Source organism: Pogonomyrmex barbatus, unplaced genomic scaffold (genome assembly GCF_055798465.1).
Source record: "Pogonomyrmex barbatus isolate J1 unplaced genomic scaffold, ASM5579846v1 scaffold6, whole genome shotgun sequence".
Lineage (NCBI taxonomy): Eukaryota > Metazoa > Arthropoda > Insecta > Hymenoptera > Formicidae > Pogonomyrmex > Pogonomyrmex barbatus.
The window spans coordinates 1,509,785-1,535,296 of NW_028297160.1; the positions used below are offsets into that span (position 1 = coordinate 1,509,785).

The following is a 25,512-nucleotide window of genomic DNA, read 5'->3' on the forward strand; positions in this document are numbered from 1 at the left end:
CTGAGGTTTGTGCTCGTATGTCCTTCGACCGGACTATCCTTCATGATTATGATGTTCTTAAGTAACATTCGAGCTATTACCTTGAAAGAACTCAGTAAATCATGATTTCTGTCTCTCATTTTCCTCTCGATTTATGTCTCCGCATCAGAACTCGGTGTCGTTTCTTGGAAACGACGTGTGGCATTTATTCCCGCATTCCCGGCCGAAGTACATGATTAATTAATATCGATTAAGTTAAAAAAAAATATAAAAATCATAATACAAGTATTGAAGATATACAACGTAATATTCTCAAATTGTTGACACGACTTTCAACTCGGATTCGCATTGTACAAATGACATTTGATCGTACGACGGTCGTTACATTCCACTACTATATACTATGGATACTATATACTATGGAAAGTAAACTTCATTGCGGAATCCACAAATTTACATTTGCAATTTATTCATGGTTGTTAAAAAGTCAACGATTTACACCTTGTTGATTCTGCCGAATGACACGCACACGACATATACGTTTATAATCATGATCCCTTCATCATCTCGTACCTTAGCATGCAGATTTATTTTACATGATTACAAAGAATAAGTAGTTTCTAAAAAGTATATCGGTGCAGCTGCTATATCATGTCAATCATGATAAATATCTGCTAACATATCCTCTTTCTTTTCTTTTTGTATTAGACTCGTGAGTCTGACGGAAGATTTACCGGAAGGATTTTGTTTCCTTTTTTCTTACTTCATAAAATAAAGATAATTAGGGAGATGAGAAATCCTGATACATTATATGCAACGAATGCATCTTATCATAAACAAATATACATATAAAACAATGATGAATTTGAAATGATGAATTACGAATAATATTGAGCGTGATGAATAGCCGATTATATGTGAGAAGCAAAATGAAATTTTTCCTACGATAACAAAATAAAGTATATAGAAAAATATAATAAATTAATATTCTAACTTGGTATTTCTTTATGCGAAGAAGATGATAATATATATATTTACCATATATACACTTGCAAGTATGAACGGAGAGATTGAAAAATTTATATCTATTATTCATATCTATTTATTAATAATATGGAATAGTATGGGATTTTAATCGATATCGATATATTTGATTATCAAATTGCTACAATATATATATATATTTAGCAATCAAAATCCTGCTTGCCAAAGAATTGACTATGACCCTATTTGTTTATTAATAATATGTGTAAATCTCGGTAAAAATAAACAATGGAATGGATATATATATATATATAATGGATATATATATATATATATATATATATATATATAATATATTCAAATAATTTTTTACTACCAACCACGTGCTATTATTTTTAACAGACTTACAACGCAGCGGTTCTGTAGCAATTTGATAATCAAATATATCGATATCGATTAAAATCCCATATTATTATTCCATATTATTAATAAATAGATATGAATAATAGATATAAATTTTTCAATCTCTCCGTTCATACTTGCACAGTTTTGATCGCGTAAATGTACGTTTACACATACGTTTCATTGGCAATATCAGTACTGATGGAAAAGCACAAATATAGCAAGCGGAATAACGAGCTCGAATTCAACGGGCGTTATGCGAGTTGAAGAACAGGGCAAACAGAGCAACTGGTTGGACTCTTTTCACTTGCAGATCCGTAACTCATACGTACGTATGCGCGACGCTGTGCGAAAGTCGCTGTTGGCTTTACAACGCCAGAATTCCTGCGATGGAAAAGTAATTAGTGAGACAGGAGAAACTAATAAATCGAACGATAAATCGAAAGCGGTATTGGGTAACCCGATCGCTCAAAGGCAAAGACAATCCAAACTCAGCAACTGGTTGACTCGTCTCACTTGCAAATCCAACGTGACGCCGTAACTCATTACGTCGCCTGAACGTCGTCTTGAAATGGAGCCGCAAAGCGACAACTAGACGACTTTTCTGATCTATCTGAAGCGCGTAATCAGTTCCTATTCCTCGGGTCGGGCAAATCTTGCCGGAAATCCATGTATTATTGTGAGTTTACAGCGAATAATGTTCATATATATTGTTAAGAATTGCGTGTTCTTTTCAAATTAAATTCTTTGATAGAAAAAAAGTTGAGATATCAATATCAAATATTTGAAAACCTTTAAAAAATATATATAAAAAAATATATATAAAATTTTATAAAAAATAAGTATATAATCAAATATTTAAATAAATAACAGATATATGTGTGTGTGTGTGTGTGTGTGTGTGTGTGTGTGTGTGTGTGTGTGTATCTGTTATTTATTCAAATATTTAATTATATATTCATTTTTCATACTAATATACTTTGACGATGAATTTAATTTATGTGATGTTGCTGCAGGAATATTAACGCTTATTAACATTTTCAATTATTGTTATCCGAAACATACATGTATCTAAATACATAATAGGAAGCGGAAACGCTTATTCTCTCTAAATCAATCACCGAAGCTCTCTCTGGTCCGCTCTCGCTGGTCTGTCATTCTTCTATGTCGTCCAATTAATTATTTATGACACGATATTGTATGTTAAATAAATTTCGCATCTATAATAAATTTACATTAAAAGTTTGCACGGAATACGTCACGAATCGTCCACGTGGAGACTCCTTATGTTTTTTGTAAAGAATTTTGGCGTCAGTTGAAGAGAGATAGAATTCTCGGTTATTTTCGTTTTATTTATACGAGATACATATCTATAAGACATATCTCATTCGCAATAAAGCATTCGGTAGTGCATACTTTTCGCTTTACGATCCACTATGTTGCGTTTGGTGTATTTGTTGCTGACTCTGCAGAAGTTCGACGTCTTTGGACGTCGCCAGATTCGAAGAGATTTAGTTGCAACAGTGTCTTCGAAAGTTGGTCGACTTCCTTTGCCGGATATAATCTCAACTAATGTACCTCGTAGTTGGACTCTTTGTAAATGCAGCTCACGAAGAAATTCTCTGCGGACGAACTTCGTAAAGGGATTCTCTTCGCATTCGCTTTTGAGAAGGATGTTCGCCGTAGATTTTCGCTTAACAAAAATATCGTTGTCTTTGCGTTCGCGATGATAATCGGTCAGCGGGGATACAACTGAAGAAGTATTTGCGTGTCGTCGGAACTTCGCAGGCAATTAAGAATAAATCACAACCCGAATGAAATTTCCGTAGTGGACGTAGCGTTAATTGAAATTCACAAATTCGAGAAACGATAATAATCGCATGGCTTCGTGGCGCTTATACATTATTGCGCAATACATTTCGTACTACGATACTTAATTTTTTAAATGAAGTACATTCTTTATCCCTTATCCCCCGAGCAAAATAACATTCGTACGAAATTATGTTTGAGAGGATATATAATAATAATAATAATAATAATAATAATAATAATAATATAATAACTTTATATATTACATATGTTATATATGTTTTTGAGAATAACAGCTTTTAACTTTCTCCGATCAAATTGCGACTGATATTATTTTTGCCGCGATGTGTTCTCCTTCTTGTCTTTTTATTTCCCATTCCCGGCTCGATCTGATATTATAATTATTTCGCGCCTGTTCCGAGCAACGCTTTTAACGAACGCGTCGAACGCGATGTATTTAGAATAATAATAAGTTTCGCGAAATAAGTATTTTAAAATGAAACGGGCGCCGAAGAATTTACGAGGCATATCAGTTTCCTTCGGATCGCCCTCGAGGCGCCCCGGTGCGTACGTATTTAATGGTTAATAATTTCGTGGATGCCCACCGTCGTAAAAACGCGTTTCGCGGTAGAAAATTAACGTTTCGCTTTAATCAGCGAAATACATCAAGAGGTACTTGAAAAGATTCGGCCGTGTATCCCGTGGTCGAGATACAACGGTCGTCGGAGACGGCAATAAATATCGTGCGAAACACGTCATCGTAGTAGCTTCGAGTAAAAATTACAAGGGCACGATCGGCCGGTAACAGCGCCGGTCTCATTCTAGATATATCATGACGACCTGTCGCGCGCGCGCGCGCGCGCATACATATCCTCGTCCGCATCCGCGTTCTAGCGGTAACGATGCAGATGCACCTGCCTATCGTATCGTGTGTGGGCACGGGCACGCTTTGCGTAGGTACGCGCATGCAATGGCTCCGTGAAAATTAGCGGCGTAGCCCAGGATTTATTGCCGCGTGTGCTCTCGCCTGGCTCTCATCGCCTCGGAAAAAAAAATATATGGCAGCCGTGTTCATCGCTCGATTATGGTACATTTACCGAGCGCGGAAATTCCTCTTTGCTATCGCACTGCGACCGATTGGGGTTATCAGTCATCAGCTCGGTGCCGGAATACGAGCCTTTTTCCTGCTAGCTTTCGGCAGAAAAAAAAAATTTGCGAGGTCCCGTAATACTTGGGGAAGAGATCGCTTTATCTATTATTTAATATTTTCCAGAACACGCAATGGTTCAAATTGATTTTTTTTTATACAATGTCATAATAATTAACAATTATTTTTCACGAACACACTCATATTAAGAGTAATGATATCTCTGATAATAATGTATATATACATTATATACATTATTATATATATATATATATTTTTTCTTTTAACTATTATATATTTATATCTTTTTGAATTTTCTGTAATGATAATCTTGAAATTTTATAAAAATTCTAACCGTACTATTTTTTCTCGTTTGTCACAAAATAATGACGACTTGTTTAATACTGCATTTCACGACAAATCAAGATAAATATCATCATTTAACATCGAATTTTTATTTGATAGTTAGGAAAATGCAATTTAATTCTTTTTTTCATATCGCATTGAGTAAAGATAAATTAACATGAAACCACTGCTAAGGTTTTCTCGGGAAATCGCTGTCAATCCGGAGTACGATAATTTATATTTCCGTTGATGTAAATCTTCCTACTTGACAGCTGCGGGCCCAACGTAAGCATATCCAAGTGGTGCAGCCGCGCTTTCACTTTACAGAAGGCCCATTAATTCTAATTTCGTGTCATTGATGGTGATTTTACTCCTCGCCGTTTCATATTTTTCATGAATGCCAGTTTCAACTAACCTACGTTTTACCAGTTTATCATCAGCATATTAATGTTTTATCTCGATCAATAAATTTGCCAAAGACACATACGACTTTTTCTATGAAACTGTAATTCCTACTACGAGTCATAATGTTGGATTCTGCATAATTAATTTAAAAAATACTAAATGGATTTTTTTCTAATCAACTATTCCTCATGATTCATCTTAATCATACCATTTGACAATTATCATTAATTTTAATAAAGATAATTTATCTTTTTTGTTTTTTATATATATATATATATATATATATATATCTGTAAAGATATTTTATTACAGGGAAACAAGGAAATTCAGATTAGTAATTACGAGAAAGATGGGAAACATTACTGTTTGACAAGTTCGTAATGAGATCGCAAGAGACGTGCACATCGAAAACGGGGGCGGGGGGGAGAGGGGGGAAGTACGAGGCGTGCGTGCGACAAACGAAAGACAACCTTCCCGTGTCACCCTCGGCCGGCGATCGTCTCTCGCTGGGCGATAACCCGCGCGGACGACGTGACAAGTGAAATTCTGTATCCACGAGAACCGGTCGGCGGGGGATATCGGCGCGCGCGTCTAAATGAACCGTTGTGCCTTCTGCTTTGATTTCAAAGAGGACCCCTAACAGCCGAGGAATATTCATTTAAATATCTGTCAATACTCGGGAACGCCCGACGCGGTCCGTCGCCCATCCTGGGGATGGACTTATGTGCCCCGACGTGGCTCTCCGTGTCCTTCCCTGTGCACGTGCACACGCGCACACGCGACGCCGAGGTCTGATCTCTGTCGCAGGTACTCGCAATCCACTTTTATAAACTGACTATCCGCGAACATCCCTCGATTCAGCGTCTGCATCATTCGACTTTCCCGCCAAGGGAATTTTATGTGTACAGACGCGGCAAACTTTCAACCGCATTCGCAAAGTTATACACGTTATTGACTGCATAATGATATCTTGTAGAAAAATAAAATGAAATAAAATAAAATTGCATAAATGTTCTAATTATTTATTATGAAATATATAGATATGAGATTAGTGTCGTGTAACTATTTAATTATTGTTTTACTGTTGAGTTACATATATAGTCGATTACTGTTGTGTTTTAATAGATATTGCAGCCTTCTTTCTTTCGCTCGTTTCTTTATTTTCCGCGACATATGATCGTGGTCGTATTAGATAGATATAGGTACAGACATTATTTTGTATGTGAACTATTATTATCTTATAGTAGCGGGATATATATATTCGATCAAGTGTGTCATGTACATAGATCATATTGCATGCTTGAGCTTCATGTTTCGCTCCATATTTTACAATTCAAACCTGAGATCGTTGATGCGTCATGCTAAAGATTAAATCTCGATTTGGAAATACTTGACATTAATCATCATTGCATATTTAAAAGTATTTTATATTTATATAAATCGTCCACTTATTTACTCGTGAAGAATTCTCGTGTGTGTTTAACTTACTACTTACGCAAAGTAACAATTATATTTTCCATTGATTAACACGTAGCAATTTTTCGGCTGTAAAATATACCATTTCGCCGTCAATGGCATTCCAAGGCGAAAAGAAATTGTCAGTTTAAATCTATACGCGTGGACAGATAGATATTAAAGCCAGGAGGAGGAAGACGGGAGAAGGAGGAGGTGGCGAGGATGGGTGTGAAGTGACTGGGTGAAAAGGTGATTTCGCACGACAGGAAGCAGCTTCTTGGCGGGTAGGTGGGTGGACCAGGATGGTTAGCATCCTGGCCAGAGGTGGATGGGGGACGGCCAGAAGCACTTTGCGTGCGTCATTTAAGAGAAGCTTAATGCCGCCGTAAAACGCGCTAACGGCCGACTCTCGTCGCCCCGCCGTCCTCCAAAGGGGCGCCCGTCGTTCTTCCGCTTCTGAACCCCGAAGTGGCGCGCTCACGATCGCGCCTCTTTATCGCGCTTTCGAACTGGTCGTTCTTGCCGGCCGAATAGCACAGCAAGGGGGAGGTCTTTGCGGCGATGCTGCAAACGGTGTGTTCATCGAGGTAATGTTATTTCACCATTACTCTCGCCCGTGCAGGATTTTATACCGGGATTTGCGAACGACGTACGCGTAAGGAGGAGGCGTATAACTTTTGCATGTTGCGAAACGAGAAACGAGACTAAACTAAAAAGATATTTATACGATATGTATAATCGAGGTCTGTAATTGAATAATAGCAAGTCAGCATTATTTCCCACATGCCACATGCCCATACAATCCCACTCGTATGATCATCGATCTACTATTAGACGCATTTGCGATCGATCGAGAACTTGTTCAATCAACAGTACGTAATAATATTTATTTAACCGTTTGTAGGTATATCTTTTGCACGAAACAAGCTTATAAAGCGATTCATATGTCATGATATTCGTGCTCTTACCCGTGTATACATAATCAGACTTTTATTGGAATATTCAATGTACGTATTCAGATTTTTACTGCAATACTTAAAGTGCTATTTTACATAATCATTATAATGCGATTAACGATGATTGGTCGGCTGTCTTTCGTTGTAACTTGTGTGTACCCGTTTTCATACGCTACAACTACTTTTCTCATTGGCTTTCTGTGTTTTATGGTGGCCATAAAATGTCGCATGAATTTTTATTATTATTACCGGCGAAGAAAACGATCCTCTTTTCGCGCGGTAACATCCGTCGTTTGCCGCGTGACATCTTCGATTATAACATAGAAAGTCGAATCTCGTTAGCTGTCGCTGATGATATAGCATGACTATATGTCAGTATGGACATACGCAAAAAAGATACAATCCGCCGTACAGATTATTCCACAATCACACATATGCGATTATATTGCACTCTTTCTCTCATTGCTCAACTTTTCAACTTTAATCGACCCGATTTCATTATTGACGCCATTACGACGCCTAGTACGACCATGTTACAATTGCATCTTTTATTATTCAAATCGTGTTTCTAGTTCTGTGATTTACGTATGATTCTTGCTTTATCTAGGAATATATTAATTTTTTATAAAATTATATTTGTATATTTGTGTATTTAGAATATCTTCTAAAACTGGAATGTATACAAAAAAATATTTATATTTAACTAAATATTACTTGTTCCAAATATTTCAAAAGTTTGTAAATCTATTATAAGCTCATCATAAGCATCAAATTTATTCAGAATATATTTTGCATCTTAGCAAAAAGAAATAAAGAATATCTAAAAAAAAAAGGAAAAATAAGAAATAAATTAAACTAAAAAAAAAAAACAATTTTTTTTATCGAATATTCGGCGAAGAGAAACTTATATGAAATATTAAAAGTGAGAAATAGTATATCGCTACGACGGAGATAATAGATCCAATGATACATCAAGGTAACGTCAGCCCAGGAAATGAAGCGGCACGCAGCGGTAGGGCACGGTTTCGGAAGAAAAGCGGCAAGGACGAAGCGGGATTCTCCCCCGAGGGTGACATCCGCCGCGTTGCGACCCTCGTTACAGTTGCTACAGCTCCGGTAGCCAGCGAACATTTTAATCCGGCCGACCGACGTCACTCTACCGCCTCGAATAATCAGCCCGAAATTTGTCGCAAACGCAGGCAGGCAGGCCGCAAAGCCTGCAACAAAAGAATAAGATATTAGTCGGCCGCGCGGCTGCTGCTGGTCGACGAGAGAGATGGTTGGCGGTGCAGTGCGGTTTATCCGCACAGGGTTGGTTCGACGGGGGGTTATTGCGAGGCGGACTGACGGCAGGGTGGTCCCGCGCTCGACTCGCTTCTCTCCCGCTTCGCTCTCGCACTCGACTCGAGTGCGTAATTAGGCCGCGCATCCAAGGAACTGGCTGTCCTCGTGCTTTAATCGCCGCGCCGGCGATCGCTTAGATCGGATCGCGATCTCCCTCGCGGCGGCTGATTGATTAACAACGTCATCTCCCGGCAAGCGCACCCGACACACGGTGCGGCGCGACAGTGATATATCGTTCATTTATTCGAACATAATGATCTTGTGTTTAATGCGAAATCACACAATGTCCGTGAGCGACACGCTCTTATTGCTTAATATGCGCATCGGGAATTAGTCTTCGGCAGAAATTAATGTGCGAACGATTTGTAAGTAAACCCCCGTTGCGTGCCGACAGTTCATTGCCAAGTGTCTGCTTTCGCGTGCGCTTATTTTATGCAAGACGCAAATTCGCGAATTGATATATTCCGAGTACCTTCTCGCGATCCCGACACGCCTGCGTCGGCCGCGCGTTTCCCTAATAGAGGCTGACAAACTGAGGAGGAGCCCACCATTGTAGAAATTACGTTGTAGAATTGCGAAATCGACCGGTTAATAATACGCGAGAAAAGCTAAACATCGAAACGATTAACTGCGAGCCGAGAAACGGGACGAGGCGAAGAGAGCCGTCGTGCCGCCACGCTCGAGCGAGCGTACAACGCGCGATGGGAAAATCGCGATTTATGCCGGCGGGCACACACAAAAATCGGGCCGAACGTGCGCGACTTTTCACGCACGATTGATTCTCTCATCCCGCGGGTACAATGAAACGTCATAGCGCGCCGTTATGCGTCGTATGTCGGAAAGTCCCTGTCGAAAGTTCAGGATAAATTATCGTGATGACTTTACGACCGGGCGCACTATTACCGGGAAAGTTATTTGGTTTTCGCGGGGAGTTCGCGCGGTGACCTAGTTTCGACCTAGTATCTAATGGATCACTGCGATTTCGTTTCCGATAAATACGGTAAATACGTATAATACGCGCGATTTTTCGTTTTCATTACGCTATTACGAGACAAAGATTATTCGCGCGCGGTTAAGAAAAAACAAAACTCTCGTGGAGGGAGGAACTCGAGGATGTGCGATGCGATGACGGGCGCAAATATCGAGCGAAAATATCCCAATGATTTCACGGGGTGCTCGATAATACCCCGAAACACTTTTTACTTTTCGTCGAGTAAGTATGTACGATTGTAAGTGCCGACAACTCATGTGCATACGCATCGACAGAACATTCACTTATCATCGCTTCATCTGACACGATGCAAGCGCTCGAGCGAGCAGCACAGTCGAGCAGAATCGGTCGCTGCCACTCGAAAAGCCAATGCTGCACTCTGACGGACTGGCAAGGCCACATTCGTACATCGCGCGCGTTGCAAGATTGGGAAATTTATCGAGGACACTTTCATCATCGTCGTTTTCTTCAGCGCAAGAGAAAGCAAGATCCTCGTCGAGAACGATTTATGCAGGAGATACGTTCGACCATCGCGTTATACCCTCCTGTATAACAAAGTAGACTATCGATAAAGGATGATGTTGAGAGTAGACGTGCATTATTGATAATTTTGCGTTTGCGTTTTATCTCGATTTTTTATCTCGTTTGCAATGTCACTCGAGAGAGAGAGAGAGAGAGAGAGAGAGGGGGGGGGGAGGGAAGTCGAGATTTTATGTAACGTCAGTTTCAATAACTCGACCTGTGCGAAAATAGCTTGGCGTTGACTTTGAAAAAGAAGGACTCGTAATAAAAGCGGCAAGTTTTAATTTTAACGTCCGTAGGGTTATTGCCCCGGCGATCGCTTATTTTAATCATTTTCTTAGGCACGGGGTTCCGTAAACATTTTTAATACGTCGCGTAAGGCTATCCTGCGCGCGCGAGGAACGTGTAATATCTCTCGGCTGCGCGCCGTGGCCAGGAAGTGTGTGCACACGTCTGCGTTCTATATAGATAAAAACGAAGAGCGAGAGAGGGTTTGCTCTCGCGCGCGGTGGACTCGGGAACGGCGGGATGCTTGTCGAGCGCGGCTGGTTGCGCGCATCACGGTAGTGGACGCGTATATCAGCATCGCGTCTTCAACGTCACGACGTTCCAACTCGGCCTTGTCAGTCCATCCGCCGCATCCGACGGCTGTGCTCCTTGAGTGGCAGCGATTCATTCCGCTCTCTTATACCGCTCGTCTCGCTCTTCGCGCGGCGTGACAGGCGATGTGAGCGCGCCGGGAGAGAAGGATGCACGTGCAATATGTGTGCGACCAGTTATATCTCTCGTGTGCGTCACACGTGAGACGCACGGCACGGCACGGCACGGCACGGCACGGCACGGCACGGCACGGCCGGTTGACGTCGTCGATGAATTTTCGGGGTGACAGTATGCAATTCCGTCGCGCGTTCCTCGCCTCTAAATTAGCGCGCGATGGCGGATACATCGCAACGATTTACATTCCTCGGCCCACGTCCAGGCCGCGTCTTCGTCGCTGCATCGCGGCGCGATGAAACAATGCCTCCTTGAATGACGTTGATGCATTCCGCCCCGCTCTGTGCCACCGTGGCAGACTAAACAAATCAAAGCGTATCTTTCACTGTCTTCCTACATCTTTCCTCGTCTAGTTTATGTGCGAAGAAGCGTTTTACTTAATCGTTTATCGCTAAATTGGTACGCCATTGTAGATGTTGGAAATAATTTATATTCATCGCTCACACACAATCAAGTTGTGTTTTTCACCCATAGTCTATTGTTTTATATTGTTGTAGCAAATTTTAAGACGCAAATGGACTTTTTTTAGAATCTCATTTAATTTTTTACATTTTGTTTTACATTTTTTAACTAATATAATTTAATATAATTTGTTTTACATTTTTTAACTAATATAATTTAAATATAATTTTTCCACTATTTCTTGATCGTACATGGACTTTCGTTATCGATTTATGAACTATGTACTAAGTGCAAAAAGGCAAATCAAATAATATTTTCTACCACAGTCTAGAAGGAAATGATTTCTACAAATAAATTCCTTTTATATCTATTTAAGAAATCAATCAATCATCTTACAAATTGCTAATATATGAGTAGCTGATGAATTAAATGTTGACGCATTTAAATCCATCAAATAAAATACGTTGAATTTTTTTACGAACATGCAAACAGTATTATTCTTAACAATTGAGTTATGCCGCCTTACACCACTATAATCTTCAGCCCTCCTACAACACATTTTCTACATTTCATGCCTTAGTGGTTTCGGATCAGAGATCATTGAATGAAGGATATAGCTATTTTACTTTTCCGGCTCGCTCTATCTTGCGTGTCCCGCACACATTGCACGTGCGCCATACCCTCTTGCCGCTAGCTTAATTATAATACCGTGATATTTATTGCCAGACGTATCGTTTATTTCTGTCGACGGTCGTAGGAGGACCGGGTGAACACGGCGATCGCGTGAAAGCGACGGCACGAGCTTCGTGGATCAGCCAATTGAGCCTTGTATCCTTGCATTTGCGACTGCGCGTATGCCTATTTCTAAAAGGTCGTCACTTTGTATCGACGCATTCATGAGGATTTATTTATCTTTTATAATTCTCCAAATTTTTTATTTATATCATTTATTTCAACTGACTGCAAAAGTGCAAGCTGTCATTACGTCAATATTGATAATATAATCTTGTAAAAAAAAATTATCATCTCTTAAGGGCTTAATGGAAAATTTTGGAAATCTCAAAATTATTCTGCAAGTTTTTTCACGCTTACATTCGAAACCAAACTCGATTAATCAGTGATTTGTTTCAGGAAAGAAATATATCTTTTTTTACGATGCCACGTTTTACGTCATAACTTTTTGAACATGTAGCACGCGTACTCATGCATAATTGCATTTCCATTTACGTTTGCATTATCTACGAGTTTAATTCCCGCTCGCGCGTTTGTCGCGGTGCATATTAATTCTATAAAACTGTCGTGTTTTAAGAGAAACAGCCGCAAAATAAATATTACCGATGATGATCTCTTCGGAGGAACTGAGAACGAGATTTTTTTTTTTTTTTGAGATCGTGGCAGGCAGTTAAGCGTGACGTTAATTAGGATAAAAACAGAATTATGTTCTTCGATGATGGGTTTATACGATATACACGTGGTAATGCTTTAGACCGGGGATTTTAAATTGTATATGGTTGGCTCATTACATTAGCAATGTGATTTCCGTGTGTATCTATGCGTTTATTACATGCGCTTTATTACGTATATCTATGTATTTATTGCACGCGGTACATCGTTCCATGTTGCGCTCTATGAAACACGTATTCCTAAACTTTAAAAAATTTTTTTTTCATTTATCCTATCGTATTGAATTGGAACTCCTTACCTCGATATATGTGACATTCTGTGCGTCTTCACCTCTCTATAAGCTGTATATTTACTTATCTTCATTCCAATTTCACTTGTAATAAATAGTTTGTATTTTCTTGCTCGAGGAATCCGACAATCCTGTCACGTAGAAAGAGCAAAAGTAATTAACTTCTTAAAATTCCTGTACAAATATCAGCGTCTTTATTCCACTCGAGATGGATCGGACATGACGCAATTCTACTTGTACATTCACAACTGATAGCTTATCAATTTCGTTGTGGCGAACATGATTACAGTACTGATCGGCGATTCTCAGAGAAATCCCCTCGATCCCCTCAAACAGTCACCCTTATAAATTCGTTATCGTGGATCACTATATTGTCTTGAAGGAGAGGATATTTAGAGAAGGCGATCGGCGACGAGTCGTCGAGAAAGACGCGGGGACGACTCGAGTGGTTGAGCGATGCCGGGTCGTTCCGGCGGGCGCCCGGGTTAATAACGGACCACACTCTTCTCCAGACGAGGGAGAAAAATTCATCGGTGTTTCAGGGCCGTTCGTGGTGAGGGTCCTCCGTGCGGAAAGTTGAGAGAGCGTGAGGATAGCTTCGGCACTTTACGCTTTTATCTCACGAACGTTAAAAAGGAATCACGCGCTTTCTCATCTCAGCCGCGGTACGCGGCTTTAAAAAATTGACTCCTTTTTTGAATAAAATTGTTCATCGGTGGTCTTTGCTCTTGCGAGAAAAGCACGATGTATATACTTTGTTGCCTTCCATGCGAGTCCATCCCTGAAAGTAGAAGAGCCAGATTGAGGAAGACGCGCGATCGCAATCCTCGGCGTACAGGCCATGGCATTCGTGTGTCCTGGCTGGATTTATGCGAGGCCGCGTGATAAGGACGACTCGGATAATACGGTCCTCCTCCGCTTGCCAGCGGGCGTTCCACCCTCATTTTTAATTCCCCACGGGACAGCCGATTTCGTTAGATCTTATCGCGCCACTGGCGATTCCAGGTGAGCTCAGTGAAAAGAAGGCACAATGGGGTCCCCGCACTTGCCGCCGAAAGTGCGCAGGTGGTACCCTCACGCCGGAGGACTCATGGCATTTGTCCTTGTAAGACGGTGGGAGTTATCGAGTCCACGCTAATGTCAAGAGGTGACGCGAGCCACCGTTTCTCATTTCCTCTTTCTCTCTCTCTTTTTTTTTTTTTTTTTTTTTTTTTTTTTTTTTTAAGTCATAAACCATCGCTTTTAAACTCCAACGTGACTACGGCGTGCAGCATGGGTCATCGTACTCGATTCCCGATTCTATAAATAATAAGCTTACCAAGCTGCGGAGCTTCGCGTTAATGTTACAAATGAGAGACTTACGTCGTACACGTCAGACTAACGTGTCCGTGCGAAGATGGAAAGGAGATCCTCAACGTCGATCATTATTATGGAGCTAAGCTCATAATGGTTTACGGTGTTTTACATTGATACGCGCTCGCGCGCAATGGCTCAAACGTTGCATATATGCGAAGGGATGCCGAACTCACCGTTACTCGTTGTAGCGATCCCTAAAGAATTACTATCTAGCTCGTGTCAGCCATGAATCATCTCGTGAACGTAACGTGAATTAATTGCGCTCGCCACGCGATGCATCGGCGCAGTTCTTTCATTCATTGTAATTAGGAAAATTGCGACAGTATCGCTCTGACCTATCCATCGCGATGCGATTTTCTGAGCCACTAGCCACACAGGCAAGCGTTATGCGCTCGGTCAATCGCGCTCGGTCAATCGCGCTCGGCATTAATTATTCCGATTATATGCAGTCTGGCTATGTCTGTCGGGATCAATCGATGCAATCGAGCTCGCGGGGAGAGAGAAAGAAGCATCGGATCGAAGAGAAGACGCTCTCTCGCTTCTTCGCTCTTGCTGTAAGTGTCGCGTCGTGTCGCAATTAACATCCTCGTCGAGACGACCTCGATCCGTCCCGATGCACCTGGCTTTCGTCTCGCGCCAGAGCAACAGACGACGACGACGACGACGACGATTCCAAAGTGAGAGACTGAAATTAATATTCGGAAATGGACCACTGGGACCGAAGTTACCTAGCTGTCAGCCTCTCGTTACCAACTCGTGTATAATTCCTGACGACTTATTTTATTTCCTTCTGCCGCGCGCCTCCTCCCTCTCCTTTGCCTTTCACGTAATACGTGACTCGCAAGAGAGAAAATAGTAAGCGGAACCAGGAGGATACGGCGACGCGCAAAATATCACGATTTTCGAGTCGGAATTTCAGGGAGATCGCCGAATCGTCGACGACAGCGTCATTGTTTTGTTCGGTGAAACACGCCAGCCGAATTGTCGACGTACTAACGAGTATTGCATGACGGGGATCTATCGGATTTTACACGTGCGACCCGTTTCACATCCACGCCTTTCTCACATAGCGGGTTGGTTGCGTTGTCCGTCCGCGGCGGCGCACGCAAGCGGAGCGACTTTGCGGATATAAATCCTGATCTCTCTCGTCGCGACAGCCGCGTCAGGCCGGAGTGACGTCGGAGCGAAAGGTTTCTCCCAGGATTGCGATGGTCTCCGATTTCGTTTCCTCCTTCCCTCCCCCCTCCGCTTCCCCCTCCCCCCTGACGGTCTCTCCGACCGCCGCGTATTCTTTTTCAATTTCTGGAAAGAAGGGAAAAAAGGCGATACGTACGTATGCTTGGGGAAGAACAATAAATGTTACGGGTCGTGCGTTGCGGAACCAGCGCCGGCGATAAATCACGTTAGCCGCGTGCTTAAATCAACGTCTAAATTCTCTTTTAAGTCACACGCTGTACGTTTTATAAAAGAGCATTATTGATCGCTCCTTCCTTGTAACTCATGTACACGTCGCTCTGAGATACGTGCGTACGTACTTTCTCCGTTTCTTATCTCCTCTTTATCACTGCATCTGCCTCTCATTACTATTCCATGAGCATTTATTATTATCCTGTCGCTCCTATTTACATTTCGCCTACTCTACGTACTCTATCTCGCTTCGGCGGATTGGATTGCATCGTAAAGTCAGTACTTAATCCGCATCTCTCGTTTTAGAACGGCGCCCCATAAAGAGCTTTAACATTGGCACCGTCTCGCGAAAACAATTCTTATAAAATTTTTATTTTTCACTCGATGCGAAGATTATAATATTGGCCTCTTGAGAATTATGGTATGATATATCAGGAAGCGGCAAGCAAAAAGTATAACGACGTAGACTACAGATTTTAATTTTGTTTCAAATGATATATTTACTTGAGTCTTCTCAAAATTTAGTTAGTGAATCATAAATGTTAAAAAACTTTAGCCAAGGAAAATAATAATATTTGCTTTTATATCGGTGAAGACTCGTAAAAATATTGAATGTTTATCACCTACGTTAATATAATCGAGATTAAAACGTTTTGAAATTTTTTTAGACGCGTGCTCGTTTTACGCCTTTACTAAGGAGACGGACGGATATTTCATCCGTGAAAACGGGCGGCATTTAATACAAGCCAGTGTGTCTTGCATTAGCGGAGGTGCGGAGACGAGCGGAGACGAAGAAGGAAAAGGAACGGCGGGAAGACGTGAGAGTTGAGGGCGAAGTGGACCGTTCGTTCTGTCCATCACGTTGCCAGCGTCAGATTATCGTTCTGACACTTTCCGAGTTACTCCGGCCACGCCGCTGCGCCCGCGTCTCCCGACTATTCCCTGGTAGACGAAGATCGCTGCCGCTTCTTCCACCTCGTCATCTTCTCTCTGTCCACCGCGGAGAGACGGACTTTCAACCGACGTCCGACCACTTGAACAAAACTCGGAAGCGGGGAAGAGGGAAGGAGGGTGATGGAAGAGGAGATGGAGGCGGGGGCACGTTTGAAGTCCGGTCTACTCGTTTGACCGGTGTCGATCAAATTTCCGAGGGCGAGATCATTCAAGGTCGTCGTCGACGAGATCGAGACAAAGCTCCTCCCTCCCTCCCTCCCTCCCTCCCGCCCTCTTCATAGCCTGTACCGTCTCTGAACGCGGCTCTTTTTTTTTTTTATTCTTTTCCCTTCTTGTCTCGTCCTCTCGCGTTCCGCGCCTCATCCATCTCAGAAGCGCCCGCGTTAATTCCGAAGTCGATCCGAAAGGAGGATGTGTTCGACGTTGCGACGCGAACCAGGAGCTCGCGGATTATAGCGAGTTTCGTACGCGTTAATGTCGAACGGACGTGCCGGGGGCGACGGGGAGAGGGCATCTTGCACGGCTTGTCCGATACGCGCGATACCCGATCTGTCCGACATGAACGCGCATTGTCATAATTATATATAACGAAAGAAATATCGGATATACATTCATCGGGCGTGCTGATAAATTTTTAATTGAAAATCGTACGCACAGTTGGGAATTTAAAACGAAATCTATTTTCGCGTATGCGCTCGCGCGCCTGCCTTTTGGCGTGCTACTGTGCTGCAGTAAAAGCACGGGAAAGAGGAGAAATTTAATTCTGTCGGTTTATCGGTTGTCGATACATTTTTCGAGACGCATTAAAAGGCACTAGCTGCACAAGCCCGACGAATTATTCGCGATGAGCAACCGTCTCATCGTTGCGAGAGAGAGGTTGCATACGCGGCAGCACGCGTGTGACCCCCAGCCACGCGCGTCATTCAATTAATAATTCAATCATCGTTCTCGATTGGATTACCTTTTGGGCGGAAAAAATAAAAAAAAAAAGAGAGAGGGAATGGGAGGGGGCAACCGGCAGAGTGTGACGCCCGGGGCGAAACGCAGCGAGAGACTGTCATTACGCGCAATGGCCCATGCATTTATCAAATTATTTTGGTTTTGTATCGACCTATCGATCGGAGGTCGATGGGAGGAAAAAAAATTTATCGACGATAAAATTCCGGATTTGCACGACGCATCGGTAATATGGAGTCCGTCAAAGCCTTTGAATCAACATTTAACAGAAAGATCCGCCTGGTCGCACCATCGAATGTGGATGATCTAGTAAAAATTAGGGGACGAGGGGAAAAATTCTATACAAGTGTAATTAATATTTACAATCAAATTTTTACATTATTATGATTTTAATTCCTCTTCTTTTCGCGTACTCGAAATTTTTATTAAAAGGAAAAGTAAATTTTCGAAAGTGTGATCTATTTGCGAGACGATACGCGTCTGTCTAGTTTGTGATCTTTTTCGTTGTCGTAAGTAATTTTGAGACGCGTTTTGCGATAGCAAGTCATAGGACACGACTCATACGGGTTTGTGAGCACGCCGAAAAAATACTCGCGAATACAATCCGCTGCTAATTATTGACCGCTAACCAATACAAGGGACGCGCTCGTTACGCTCCTATTATTAGGTAATGCGAAAGTGTTACCGTCCCGCGTATTAAAATGCAAACACTACGTTCGGTATGGACGGTTTAATGCCCCGTTCGGTTTGAACGCGTTGGCCAGGTAATTAAATTGAATGAAATTACGGACGATTAATGGCCCGGACACGCTCCCGTGACTCATGCGCGAAATCACGAAGTCCCTGACAAAAAGTGTTTCGTGCAATGCCATTTGATTGTCCACGATCATACAATTGCTCGTAATAAAATGAAAAATTTCATCTTGTGCATGCTCAGATATTTTCATATAGATTATATTGTATAACCCGTTTATGTGAAATTATATTTCTAATCCCGCTTCTCTATTTCTTCGTGCGCGTTTATCACATTATAAAATTGCAGAAAATTGCTTTATAATTCTCCATAAGTAATTTCACACTTTTACATTGAAATATTATAAATTATCGAAATAAAGCTTTAACTCATAGATTTTTATTCTTTTCAATATATTTCTCTAATATCAATAAATACTATATGTATGAATATGTAACGATATACGATATTAATATCATATTATATGCACGCATAATAAATGTAACATAAAAACTGCTCGACAGTAACATGCGATTCGCAAACATCCAGCATACATTTGACTAGGCGACACGCGAGAACGCATTATATTTTTATTATATATATATCGTAAAATTATAATTACATTGCACGAGGCACGAGGCGTTTCGCCCCTATCCGAGATGCACCATTATCGCGAAATACTGCAGATGCATCTACACACACGGTCGCATTCCTGGACATTAGCATTGCCACGTAGCATGCACGTATACATGACATAGCCCTTGTGTGTAGGTTAATGCTGGTACTCGTGAGAGTGGTGCGACATTCCCCTGATGAAGTTGAGCCGCGACGTGTAATAAGGGTCGCGAAAGGCAAGGTGGGGGGGAGACGAGCCGACGGACGGACGCTGGTAAAAGGTGGGGTTGGATGAAGTCAGGGACGGATCGGTCCTCGCGGTCGCTTCCGGAAAAATCTATGCTTCCGAGATGTATAGTGCCATTCTTCTATCTCTCTATTCGAAATCTACTTGCTACTTGCTAAATCGTAAATATCTTTGACCTATCGTTCTTTCTGAATATCTGGAAAGTTCAGGATTGCTTTTAATGAGCAACATATATTAATATAGTAAGAAAAATAAGACTGACTTTGCTCCCTCTTCCCGTTCCGTAAGCAATTGAGGAACAGATATCGAATCTCCGAATTCGCGAACACGCGAGATACGCCTGAGTCCGAAAAAGACCCTACGCCCCTGGATGTGGTTGACACGCGGGGTGGACCTGTCGAGGAGGAGGGTTGAGGCTGGAAGCGGACGTGACACGGTCGTCTTGTGACCCATACCCTACCACCGACACCACTCCTTCCCCGTCTTCTCCTGACCCCTTCTCGCTGACGTCCACCCCCGGTCCACATGCCACGACGGCGACCGACCGCCGCTAGAGTCCAGCTCTATTGTTGTTATTATTAAAGGGGGTCGCTGGGGGCGGGCGGGGGGGGGGGTGGCTGCCGGTCGGGTGAGAGGGACGATGACGGAAAGGAAGGCGGCGTCTGCAGGTGACAGATGAAACAGCCGACCTCTCGCTCGCTCCCGTTTCAGATCTCGGTCGTTCTCTCTTCGCCTCCGTCGAATATACACACGCGCACGCACATACACCTACACATATATGCCCGCGTGCACGCAACCGAGGCGGCCGGGGCTTTCTCTCTTTCGTTACTGCAAACTCACGTTCACCCTTCACGTACCACACCCCTTGCCATGTCGGACCTTCGGATCGTCGTCGTCCAGCTTCCTTCAAACTGTCGGGCTGAAACGTTTCGACACTGTCTTCGACGGATGCTTTAATCGATCCTTTAAGCAATCACTTTGAACTCTTTCTCTCTCTTCCTCCCTCTCTCTCCCTCTCTCTCCCTCTCTCTCCCCCTTTCCCTCTCTTTCCATTCTTTTATCGCTTTTTTCTCTTCTTTTTCAATTCGTTCTTGTTCTTTTCTTCTCACCGGCACAATGCGCCACTTTTGTTGTCCCTTTAAACTGGAAAAATTCTTTCTTCGCCTTTGCAGCGAGAAATTATCAACAATTACACGGACTGTGTTTTTAATAAAAACGATTAAAATGTAATACGTATAATGCTTTATATTAAATTAGAGTAAACTCGTTTTCTTATATAAAATAGTCTTGAAAAATGTATACTAACTAAAAACATATATTTATAACAAACAGACGAGTTATTCAGATTCGTTCACAAATGAGAGTGTGTTACGGAATCTCATTATCAATCCGCCGGCGAAAGCAATTTGATAGCGTGTCTTACGTACAACAAGCCTTTCATCGACAAGCATGATCTTAGGATAAACCGTGCCAAGCTCGCTTTCAAAGCCCGGCCCCGTTCATCCATTCGAGGTTTACGTCTATATTACGTACCTCGATTGTGCGTTACGGAGATTAGCGCGAACTCTGCCGCGTTACATGTAGGATATTCAGTATCTGTTCCCGTCTGCGAATGTACGTCCTTCGTTACGGATGACTGGCAGAGAAGTGATTCTGACGTCCATTGAGACGCCAGTCGGGAATTACGTGCACGTATTGGCTCGACGTCCTCGTAACCGCCGAGAGCTGAAGTTAGTTCGCGTTTTGTCCGCATTTATGTGATCGAGGCAGTCAGTCGCGCGTCAATTTGCCGCCACCGAGTTCTCCGCGCTCTTCCTCCCCTTCTCCCCCCCCCTCTCTCTCTCTCTCTCTCTCTCTCTCTCTCTCACTCAATCTTTTTCCTTTTCTCTCTTTCTCGATTCCATTGGCGTCTGTTCACGCCGTTGTCGTCGTCGGCGTCCGTTGTTCGGTCGAATCCGGAGAAACACGAAGAATTGGAGAGAAGACAGGACAAGATAGGGAGACTTCGCACTCCACCGAGATTAGTTTTATCGCGGTTCGCGTCCTTCCCTCGTTCCCGGACGATCCGCTGAAGTGGACACTCCGGAAAACGCGAGGAATGTATGTCTCCTCGTCCACCCGGTGAAGGAGGGACAGCGTAGTTACATACATATGTCCTCCAAGCCGAATTCTCTCCTCTGGCTTTTCCCCGCTTTACTCTCGAATAACTCGGCGTCACCACCGGCATCACCACCCTCGTAATCACACCCGCCGCGCTTCAACGTTCCTCGTCTTTTCCTTCTCTCTTCTGCCCAACGTCGTACGTGCCGGGGTCCTCCAGGGATCCACCGGAAACAAAACCAATAAACCGCTGCAGAACGATATTCTGAAGTCCCGTGGACGGACTGACTCCTTTCCGAAGTCCAATGGCTCGTGTCGTGGAACCCTCCCGTCGCGCGTTGACACCTCGCCGTCCCTCCCTCTCTGGATCTTGCTCCACACGGAGTTCAAGACAAAATCCTCCTGCCCGGATGGTTCCACTCGTTGAATATGCAATGAAGTTTACGGGTGCGGTTTCATTCGTCCGTCTGTCCGTCAGCTTGCTCGCGCGACGCACCTACGCTCTTTCGAGGAATACTTTCGAGAAGCAACAGATATCGTTCATCGATCCTTTCGAAAAACATCCTTTCGTTCCGTCTTAAAATTCTTACACTCTGAATAGGAATTTCACCATGATTATCTATATTTACTTTCCCATACTTTTACATAATTTTATTTCGAGTGTAAGTATATCAAGTGTGAACACTCATTTTTCCCGTTACTTTGCATTATAATGAAAAGAATTTCTATCTAAACTGTCGAAAAACTTAACGTTTTAATAAACTTCAATTATAATATTTACATATGTAATCACACTTATCACTTTTTAAAGATAAATTTTGATATTGAAACAATTTTCTAACCAAATAATGTTACGTAATATTCTTTCAATTATCATAACTCTATTATCAACTTTATTATCAATTATTTGTTGATAAATAATGATGGTCTTAACACATTTCGTTTTGGCAACTAACAACTTGGTTTTGGCGGACTAGTTTCGGCCGTTAATCAGTCTCTACAATGCTGCGGTGGTTCTCGAGCGACCGAGTGCGCACAATGGTTCTTTGGAAGCAATCTAGGTTGGGTCCTGCAAAGCCATCAGCCGATTTTCGAGGGTCCGTCTATGTCCACCCGTCCGTCCGAGGAGACGTCGGTGGACGCCCAGGCGTCGTCGCCGCTCACGGCATTGATCTGTCGGACGGCAGTCTTGATATCGACGGTGGGGAGGGTCCGGAAAGGCGGCTAGGAGGGTGCCTACTCCTACAGACTGCCACCTCTCCCCCTCCGCACCCTCTCGGACAACGCAAGTGTAGATGTATATTGTACGTGGCTCTCGCTTCCATACCTATCAAGCTCGATCGGCGAGAGGGGCAGAACGTCTAGAGTTGTTGAAGTGGGGGTGGGTGGCGAAAGTGAGCATTGAAAAGGACGGGTCGAGAAGGAGAGGACGAAGAACGCTCGTGTCCAGTCGTCATGCCGAGAGACAGCGACTCGTCACCCCGCGTCCGAGAGACTGATTACATCTTTTCCTGCTCTCTCGTTCTTCTCTTTCCTTCTTCTTCTTCTTCTTCTTCTCTTCTCCGTCGGGACACTCGTCTTTCCCTCTCGCCGTCTCCGTTCCGGTGCCGATGCTCCCACAGCGCGAGAGAAGAGACGTTAATCGAAGCAAATTGAACACACCGCGGTTTTGAACGCTCAATTAAGTTCCCCCTTGACGTTTCCACCCTTTTGCGAGGTGAACTACACGCGCACCCTGCATTTCAATGTAGTTCATTGTAGTGTGCAACGGCACGTAAATGCTTCGTGTGAAGTTTTGAAATTTTGCGAGCATCCGAGATAAGCGAATTTATGTGATACGATGTGCTCTAATCTTTCTCAATGAATAGTTCTTTTCGAGGATGGTGAAGATACATCCTTTCCGAGAGAAAAAAACTAACGGGCTGTTAATGACAGCCCTCGGTTTATTGTCTTGGACGAAATTCTACGAACCCAACGAGAAATCGTTATTGCCCCACAAATTGTAAATGGAAGTTGTTTTTGCAAAACCTGTATAAGTAAGCTGCGGGGTCGAATTAAGTTCCGAATTTTGCTTTATTATCCTATAATTATGAATAACCGCAATTTAGAACGCCCGGCGCGTTGTTGGAATTAGAGTGAAGAAATTTACTACGAATCCCGCGAAGGCCAACGAACGAGATTTCTAAATTATTTTACTAGGAAAAAAAAATTGTCGCGATTGCTCGTTCTTCTTTGTAATTATTCGTCATTCTTTAAAGTAGTTATCTACTTTATGTTTCCAATGATAAAAACAAAATGAATCAGAGGGGAGGAACGGACAGGAGGCAATTCGTTGCGTACGTGAACGAAGGAACCGCTTGAAGAAGAGGGGTTCTGAAGTTCGGGTTAGGTTGGTTGGCTGACCCGGTTGACAATCGATTGACGGCTGTCGCCAAGACCTCCACCCTTGCCTCTTTCTGTTTCGACGACCGTGTTGAACCCTTCGCGTCACCTCCCTTCGCATAGAACCTGTCTGGTCCGACAGGTCGAATAAGTCCCACTAATTATTCTCTTCCATGGGAACAGGAAATCGAGCCGTCCGATAATTAGCTACGTTCCATATTTCATAGCGCTAATTTCTAATTCATTATCATTTTTATCCGTTCTACCTTATTGAATTGATGCCACGTGGGTTAGAGGGTGCATACTGACGTGGCATATGGCAAGCAGATGATGTCCAATTTATGTTGACGATTATTACTGTGTCCATTAATTTAAATGTTAGGATAGTAACGGCGCTACGGACGAGAATGTCTTGCGAAAAAATACGCATCCAGTTGTCACGATGGACAAGTCTTTGCAACGGCAATAAGATAATATCACGGAAATATAGAATCGTGGAGTTTTGTCTGGTTAATATTGGGGGAAAGATACTTTTCTCTCTATGCGGCGAATACAGTACAATACATTTCCCTCGTTCTATCTCCGATCCTGAATTTAATTAAGGAGTTGCCAATGGCCGCCGATAAATTATAGCTCCACCCATACCCCCGACGCAGCCGTCGAAGTGCGAGAGGCTCGATGACGAGGGTGGCGAAGATGGGAAGGCAGTCGTGAAGTAGCGCCGCGAGGTGTAAAGCAAGACTGCAGCGCGGGGTGAGTGCGTTGAACGAGAAAATGTACAACGAACGACCATCTCTCGTAGTAGTGGTGCGGGATGGGTATATAGGATATCTACACGAATGCATAATACGAAGCCGGTACGAACACTAGCTCGCTGGTGCACTCGCGGGTATACACACGCGACTTCCACTGCGGGCCTTTCGTCCTGAGGAAGGTTTGCGGAGGCGGTGGGGTGGGTGTGTAACGGGCTGCGCTGGATATTATTTGCCGAGGACAGTGACAAACGCCCGTCAACGTCACTTCCACTCGCACCCTCAGCTTTCCACCACTACCGCTGCCACCGCTGCCGCTCCGTCACCCGCGTGCCTTCCACCGCTAGTTCTGCCTCCTCCTCCTCCTCCACCTCCTTCACTCCCACCTCCGTCGTTCCTCTCAGGAGCCAGAAACGTGACGAGCATATCTAGCTCTGGACCAACTCGTCATCTCTGCCAGCCATCAGAAGGCGCCTCTGGTGACTGCGATGGCACCACTACTACGGCAGCAACGACACTACCAACACTTCCACCAACGTCGACTCTCGCACTCACGCTACGGTACGTGAAATCGAAGAAGGTGAGAGGTGATATGGAGAGGCGCGGGTGGAAGGTCGGTACGGGAGGAAGAGAAGGAAGAGGAGGAGGAGGAGGCTTGACGTATCGCGGCCTCACGTCATCCCGTCTTACTCGACGCTGTCCGTCAGAACTTCTGCTGCACGGAGAATATACGAGCGCTTCTCCGCGATTTTGCTCCCGTGAAAAATCGTTATTGCTTGAGTCCTCCGAGATGACGACCCT

At 43.3% G+C, this 25,512-nt stretch overlaps 1 protein-coding gene and 1 long non-coding RNA gene across 6 annotated transcripts in view; one reads left to right on the forward strand and one right to left on the reverse strand.

Annotated features, from left to right (window-relative positions):
• The window catches only part of tio (zinc finger domain-containing protein tiptop), a 152,702-nt gene that overhangs the window by 100,966 nt on the left and 26,224 nt on the right, over nucleotides 1–25,512 (forward strand). The window contains exon 1 of one of the 5 annotated variants that reach the window (XM_089082704.1): nucleotides 25,140–25,272. The exons of the other annotated variants lie outside the window; for them this stretch is intronic. Within the exon in view, the coding sequence (XP_088938830.1) occupies nucleotides 25,200–25,272 (73 nt within the window). The 5' untranslated portion in view covers nucleotides 25,140–25,199. Of the gene's footprint in view, nucleotides 1–25,139; nucleotides 25,273–25,512 lie in introns of those variants that run through there. 5 annotated transcript variants of the gene reach the window in all.
• On the reverse strand, nucleotides 6,208–24,965 carry LOC148935078 (uncharacterized). The gene is made up of 2 exons (XR_016140731.1): nucleotides 24,825–24,965; nucleotides 6,208–8,699 (listed from the first exon to the last, which is right to left on the reverse strand). It is a non-coding gene; the product is annotated as an uncharacterized LOC148935078 (long non-coding RNA).